The sequence below is a fragment of the Artemia franciscana genome, chromosome 14 (assembly GCF_032884065.1).
Source record: "Artemia franciscana chromosome 14, ASM3288406v1, whole genome shotgun sequence".
Classification (NCBI taxonomy): Eukaryota; Metazoa; Arthropoda; class Branchiopoda; order Anostraca; family Artemiidae; genus Artemia; species Artemia franciscana.
Genome location: NC_088876.1, coordinates 726,221 through 734,150, shown reverse-complemented (window position 1 = coordinate 734,150; position 7,930 = coordinate 726,221). Strand labels below are relative to the sequence as shown.

Sequence of the window (7,930 nt, the reverse complement as noted above, 5' to 3'; positions counted from 1 at the left end):
AATAAGGTCTTTACATCTGACCTGGCTCTTCTGTACTGCCTTCCATGATTGTTTCAAACACAAGAGGGGAAACATTTGATGCAGCTCTCCGACGAAGAAACTCAGTAAGATGACCTCTTTCATACTCTGAAGGTGTCACACATTTCCCCATGTTTCCTCTGGGGATAGTGGTGTGCTGTGTTAAATAAAAAGATTGAGAAGGATAATTTAAAACTAAACTACATCTACGGCCATTTTAGCTATTTTTTGATTAAAAAAAAAAAAAAAAAAAAAAAAATCCGTAATACTTTTCCGTAAGTCTTAAGATTGGTCCATTATTGGACAGTAATTTACATTCTGATTTTAAAATATAGGGGGTTGTAAATGTTAATTGGAAGTCTGTTGTCTACTTCGGGACCGTTTTCAATGTACATTAGATATTTCTTTAGGACAGTGGGGATTTGGAGGCTATGTATAGAATAATGAATATCCCTTTTTCTTAACATTTGCCGTATTTGCTTCCTGCATTGATCTTTTAGACTGAGTTTATTTGAGGCTGTGTGAATTATCTTATAAATCAATTGCTTACGGAAGCATAAAGGGCTAGCTGTGTCTAGCAATTTTTCATACACAATGATGTCTTTATTTGGCAAAATTTTTGATCCAAAATTTTCATCATTCATGTAGATACATTTTTTAATTCTATATACTGTTCATCATAAATATAATGGGTTGTATTGTTTACAATCATTGGGTCAAAATCGGCACTGTACCATAAATAATTCTCATATATTCCCAACAATATATTTTCATCTTCCACTATTTTGTAATTCAAGTCTAGTAGCAACTCCAGAAACTTCAAGGGCCAAACTATCTTGAAACCTGGTTCTTGTTGCATGTGCCAAAAGTTTTCGCGTATTAAAGATGCTATTAAAGAATACTTGGCGGGGAGCATTGCTCGGAGTAGGGCTGCGAAGGTGTATAAAGCATTTTCGTGCCTATCATTGTAATCTTTGCTCATTATATCTTGTGAAAAGGAGCCATATAATAAAATGATCATTCCGTGTATAATGAAATCGTCTTTAAAAATAACGGGAACTTGTAATAGAGAACTTAAGGTATTATATTGTAAGTTCCTTATTGCATTAGTTATTGCGGATTCAAAGATTATTTCACGTAGTTCATAGTCTATTACCGAGAGGTTTGGTAAACTTTGGGTTTTATTTAAAATCCAAAATTCTTGTCTCGTAAATACCATGTCTTGGTTGGGTCTTAAAGCATCGGTACTATTTAAGGTTCTTTGTCGCGCCATTTTTCCCCGGTTAGTACTAGTTACGCGTACAAGCAGGCTAATTAGCTAATGAGTAATTACCTTTTCAGCCTGGAGTCTTTCTGGTGTTTCGTCTAAAAAATTGTACATTTTCTTTATCGTTTGAATTTTTTTGATTTTAATTTATTTTTATACGCGTCTTTTTTTACTTCTACTGATTTTTTTCGCTTTAAGAAAATGTTATTTCCCCTTACTGCATATTCGTGAGATGTTGGGTCATACATAAATTTGGCATAATGCCGGATTTCATCTAAGGGGTGGTGTACTCCTTCGTACTTGATACAACTTTTATTTTCTTCGATTTTATAACAAATTTTAGGTGGTCTACATTTTTCAATTAAAAGTAGATCGGTTTGATTGGGGCCCTTACAAAACCAATAGCTTATATTAAATCTTTGTTGTAGTTTCTTATTAATAGTTGAAGGCTTGTTAAATTCTTTCCTTTATTACTTTTATTCGAATATTTTATTTTTACTTCTCCTCTCGCGGGTTGGTACTTAGGGGTATTTGCTAATTTTAAGCCAAATCTATATGTATGAGGTTCAAATTTTGTTAAATCATAGTTAAGGTACCACGTTTCAGCGTACACATCTTTACCATTCTCGTCTTGAACTAAGATCGCGGCCGCGTACATAATATTTTCTTTAGCATGAATGATTGAAATAAATTCCGTATCTATAATTGCTTTGGACATATTTTGGTGGTAAACGGGGTAGTCAATTAAGTTAAGAGGCATTTAATAACTTGGAGAAATTAAATGTTGGGACAACAAGCAGAGAAATACAACGTATAAGAATTTTTAGTCAAATTTGTTAAAAGACGAGTGAATATTGTTTATATAAGTAAATATAAGGGAGAGTTTATATAAGTGAAGAAACTAGAGGTCAAGAATTAGGAACGGTCTCACCTACTGACCTAACAAAACGGTCGGTTGGCGAAACAATTCCAAACTCTAGTCGCAAACATTTAGAACTTTATGTCACAAGAAAGAGGAGTTGTTATATTATGGTTATTTTATCTGATTAGTTTGCAACAAGGAAAGGTTAATATAAATATATATATTTTTTTAAGTATGATCTTTATTGGAAAGAACTTGAAACGAGAAATAAACGAGTATTACTGTTCTTTTTCTCCCGATTTTTTAAAAAGTATGATCTTTATTGGAAAGAACTTGAAACGAGAAGTAAACGAGTATTACTGTTCTTTTTCTCCCGATTTTTCTCCCTTCTTTTTCGATTGATGGCCATGGCCTTCACCAGTATTCTGTTCACCGGAATCGTCTGCGTAATTCTCTCTTCCAGTAAGAGCCCTCAGTAAGGAGAGCTCTTTTCTTCTTCTTGTACGTTCTAGGTGTTCTAGGTGTTGAAGTGGTCGGTGTGCTGGGAGGAGGCTGGGGGTCGGGAGGGGCACTTTTTCTTTTTCTTCGGCCAGTAGTTTTACTTACATCTGGCTGCTGAATCTGAAGTGGATCGGTGGATCCGAATCCACCATTATCCCCTGGCGGTAGAGTATAATAGATGTAAATTGATTGGCAGTTGAATGTATCACCCATTGATAAATGTCGTTTCACCCTTTGCCAATGCCTACACAAAACGAAAAAATCCTACATAACCCCAAACTTATTTGAAAAATTGACGAACAAAGACCTTTGATTTGTCCTTCCTCGACCTTTGATTCCTCCTTCCAGCCTTTCGAGCACTCAGAGAGGTGCTCGCACGTTTTACTGGCCGCATTTGCAACCGTTTCAACAGTGATCCCGGTCGGGAATCTGTATATCCTTTGCTTTCTGTAATATTTCTTTTGAGGAGTCTTCCGTCTTTAGTTTTCGGAACATGTTCCACACCGAAATCCGATTCTTCGATCACACGACCTGCAAAAACAGTGATAGTGTACAAAGCTACCTTTGCTGATATTTGGTTTCCCTGTAAGTGATGTTCGAGGTCTCCTAAATAGTATAGATTCCCTTGGGACCGTACCTGAAGACTAGAGGAACTGTACCTGATGCCCTAGTACATAAACAAAAGATGATTAAGGACAATTAAGTTTTATTTACTTACAGTATACAACTTTGGATAAAACAGCTCCAATAATTTATAGCATGAATATACACTGGAACTTGACTATTATAAAACTCTCCTGAAACTGAACTACCCACTGCCTGCTTTGAGCTGATATAAGTCTAACGTGATTTCTAAACAACAACTTGGCGGACAGGCTTGGTGACCTGGGCGGTTGACGTCTACCGCTAATGTTGCCATACCGCTGGTATTCCCAAATCATGATACTTTGACTAGTCTCCGCACCCAAAAGTTATTTTCGTAACAAGGATTTCCCTTCTGGTTTTGAGTTAAAAAGTAAGGTTCAAGTAAACCTGTTTGTTGGTTCCAAAAGGAACATTTAACTTGTGTCCAAAGGCACATAGTCCACAAAATATTGAATAACTGCTAAATTTTAGATTCTATAAGACTTTACTTAATCTTTTTTCTAATTTGAAATTTACTAAAGGTGTATTTTTCTAATTTGAAATTTACTAAAGGGGTATGACTGAGAAATTTAGTCCTGAATTTAATAGTTTCTAGAGGAGTATGGATGAGAGATTTGGTCCTGTATTTGAGAATTTCTAAGGGGTATGAATGAGAGATTTGGTCCGGAATTTTAAAGAGGGGTGGGGGGCTGGTCTATATGTTACAACTCCAAAAAGTTGTTCATCATTTTCATTGATATGCACTTTTAGTTTGGTATGATATAGGGACAAGTTAGCAACCTCTGGTTCTACTGGCTAATGGAGCTCAAATATTAAGTGGGTTTTTATTTCATATAGAATGTTTTCCAAGTTTGAGGGGTCTACTAAGTCGTAGGACAGTTATCCTCCCGTTAGTTCAAATAGTGCGAATTCGAACTTTCTGACATTACCTAGGTTCAACAATAACATTATTACTATATCAAATGAAATCATCGTTAAATCTCTATCAGAAATCACTGTTGACTTCATTTGTTAAAACATTCATGGTGTCGACGGTTTTGAAATTTTTTTGAAGAGGGCTTCAATTTTTTTTTTTATAGTTGGCTATACTCGCTTGTATTTTTTGTACATGTAACGTGGTATTCATGACTGTGTTTAGTCTTTTAACATTTCCTCTTAGCATACTTAAATATTCTTCGGTGGAAAATCTGAATGAGCGAGTTGCAAGTTCGCCAATTATGGGAATTAGGCTTGTCCATCTTCGATATTTACTTTTGCAAAAATATACTTCAAATATTCGTTTTTTGGTTTGTTAAAGGTTTTGTATTTCTGCATTAAATAGCTCAACTATCACCACCAACCTTTGCCTGTTTAGCATTAGGAAGGCTTGGTGAGTAGGAATTTTATAAGCGTTTTCCATAGTTAAATCTGGAAGAATTCGTCAATGAGCATATATTCTGCTTCTGGTACGATGCTCATGAAGGAGTTAGTCTCTTTAATGTTATTGGGGAAGGTAGATATTTTTTATAAGTCGTATATGGACTGTTAATTGACCAGTGGAATTTTAACTACTGGAAAAAGCTGTTCATGATTTTTGGTGACATGCACTTTTAGTTTGGTATGATGTAGGAACAAGTTAGCAACCTCTGGTTCTACTGGCAAATGGAGACCAAATATTACGTGGGTTTTAATTTCAATGCGAATGCGATTGCCTCTTGGCAATGAAGTTTGAGGGGTCTACTAAGTCGTAGAACAGTTATCCTCCCGTTAGTTCAAATAGTGCGAATTCGAACTTATTGACATCATTAGCTAGGTTCAACAATAAGATTGTTACCATATTAATTAAAATCATCGTTAAACGTCTATAAGAAATCATTCTGTTGACTTCATTTGTTAAATAATTCATGATGTGGACGGTTTTTGAATTTTTTTTGGAGATGTTTTAAAAACATTTCGTTTTGATAGCTGGCTTTACTCGCTTGTATTTTCGTACATATTATGTAATATTCATGGCTTTGTTTAGAATTTTAACATTTTCTCTTAGTATTCTTAAATATTCTTTGGTGGACAAACCGAATAAGCGAGATGCAAGTTCGCCAATTATAGGGATTAGGCTTGTCCATATTCGATATTTACTTCTGCGAAAAAATACTTCAAACATTCGCGTTGGCTAGCGTCAAAAGGAACATTTTTCTTTGCTGTTGCAAGATCATCAAATAAATCGAAGCAATGTTCAAAGCTTGAATTTTATGGTGAAATAGAATAGAGAATTTTATTAGAATTTTAAAGGGAAATAAACGTGGCATTTTATTTTGAAAACTATTGGGGAATTGCGGGTATATGTGTCAAATATCCCCCTTCCCACTGTAGAATGATGTCCTCATCATTTAGACAAGTCCTCTTTAAATTTTATACTTTCTCAAAAATCTTTATTGCTTGTTAAAGGTTATTTTTATAATTAACTCACGGCAAAATGGTTATTGATCTACATCTATGGTATTACATAGTGTATTTTTTCTTATTTTTGTCCTTACCCCTTTAATTATTGTGTTTTAGAATTATACTCCTGCACCTAACATTAATATAAAGCACTTGAACAAAAGTATAGGTTTATACTGATAATACGTAGTTTCAATATATTTTGTTAGTGGTAATTAGTTTTTTGTTATTATAATTCAATTTTGATATCCAATTGCTCAAAGGTATTCGAAAACATTAAAGTATTACACCTAGATTAAATTTACATCATAAAATCAGTACTGGCAAATGTGTCGTAATTTTTCACCAAGTTAATTTTACAAATCACTGTTAGTACATTGTTTTATCATTCATCACTAAGTTTATAATGTTTCTTTCTTTCACACCTATGCCGTAATTTTTATGTCTGCCCATGTGACTAATTGATTTGGTGTATTATCGTTTGTCCCTTCAACTAATATAAATCTTTTGTTTTTCACCTCATAATACTTTACTGTAAAATTTCTTTACAAGTTCGGTAAAGTTTAACATTTTTGAAACGTTTGTTAAATTATTTCAAGGGTAGTTTTACTTAAATAGTTGTCAAAACCTTACTGGGTATGTCGATTCATAAGTTATAAAATTGTCATTCTTTTCCAAGCTTCATGAGTGTTCGTGATTTTGACAATGTTGGGTTTCTATATACTTTTGCAGGCGATCTGTCGTTTTTCATATTTCTCGTTGGTGTTCTACATAATGTTTAGTAGGTGTATCTTCTCAGCTGTATACTTTTCTTTCTTAGGTTTACATATTTTAGTTGATAGGCTAAGAGATGATTGTAGAATTGCAGGTGGTACTGTCGTCCATACGATTGACGTTGTTGGGGCGTTCTGCTTTCGTAGATAGCTGCTGTATAGGGAATTTCAGATGTGTGATTTATTTGTGCAGTTTTTAATGGTTGATTAATCATTAAAACAGATGTTACTCGTTATTTGTTTTTTGACCATAATGCATCTTCGGTCAGTGCCATAGTATGCCAGCTCTTATAATAAAAATTTCTTGGCAGAATCACATTCTTAATAAGCAAAATGACACATGATAATATATATTGTTATCTTAACACTATGTATATAGCACATAATCAATAATAAGTAATATCTGAAGCATTAATATTTTGCTACTAACTACATATTATGGCTGCGAATACAAGAGCACTGTTCTAAAAAGACGGTTAAATATGTGTTAAATGTTAGAGGTTTTAATTTTGAATACTATATTTTCTGCCAAATGCTTTATATTTCCGAGGCATGAATGTGTCGAAAAGAAACGCAATTTATTGTGTCATAGCCTTTCAAATAACTTACATCATCAATATTCCTAGCCTTAGGGACAGGATGTTAGGATATACAGAAGATGACCTCTTAATTTTCTCTTGTTGCTATAAAAAGGGATAAGTTCTTGGTAATTGTTAGATATCTTAATTTTCTTCATAATATTTTCTGCCAAATGTTTTATATTTCTAATTGGTACAGGATATACGAATAGGATTACTTTCGGACAGAATATAAGAGTATACATGAGACGACCTCTTAATTATCTTTTATTATTATTTCCTCCCAGTTCTGATTTTTTACATGTCGTTGGGGGTAGTAGGATTTAATTGATGTATTTACTGTGCCTCAATTTTATCCCGTTTGGCCTTTGTTCTTCTCAGTATTTTGTGCTTTCCATAGTTTAGTGCTACTAGTGCCCTTATTGTCAGTGAAATGAGAAATACCTGAAATATAGTGATTATAATATTATACCTGGAATTTGGTTAAAAAAAACCATCCTTTTTTCAACATATTTTAATCTTTGGTCTTCATTAGTGAATACTATTTGATTTAATGCCTCCTTTATTTTCGTTAATTGCATTGTGCCTTTAATTTGTTCTGTTTCTGACTCTTTGAATGTTTTTGATTCCTCGTTGTTTATATTTGGGATTGTAAATGACTGATTTATTCCTTGAAAGTTTATTATTTTTGGCTCATGATTTTCTGCTCGTTGTGATTAAAAGTGTTTGCACACTCGTCTCTTTGGTTACGAGTTGGCAACCTTGTTTAATGTTGATTGTTCCAACTTCCTGTAGTAGTAGTTCAGCTCGATAACTGGGGTTAATTTTATCTGTATTTTTGTAGAAGGATAGGGTTCCCACCGTCTTT

The 7,930-nt window shown here is 33.8% G+C and overlaps 1 protein-coding gene across 1 annotated transcript in view; it reads right to left on the bottom strand.

Annotated features, from left to right (window-relative positions):
• The window catches only part of LOC136035861 (uncharacterized), a 10,698-nt gene extending 10,547 nt beyond the window's left edge, over positions 1-151 (bottom strand). Inside the window, exon 1 of the mRNA XM_065717820.1 lies at positions 22-151. Within this exon, the coding sequence (XP_065573892.1) occupies positions 22-151 (130 nt within the window). The remainder of the gene's footprint in view (positions 1-21) is intronic.
• Positions 152-7,930: the final 7,779 nt, after the last annotated feature.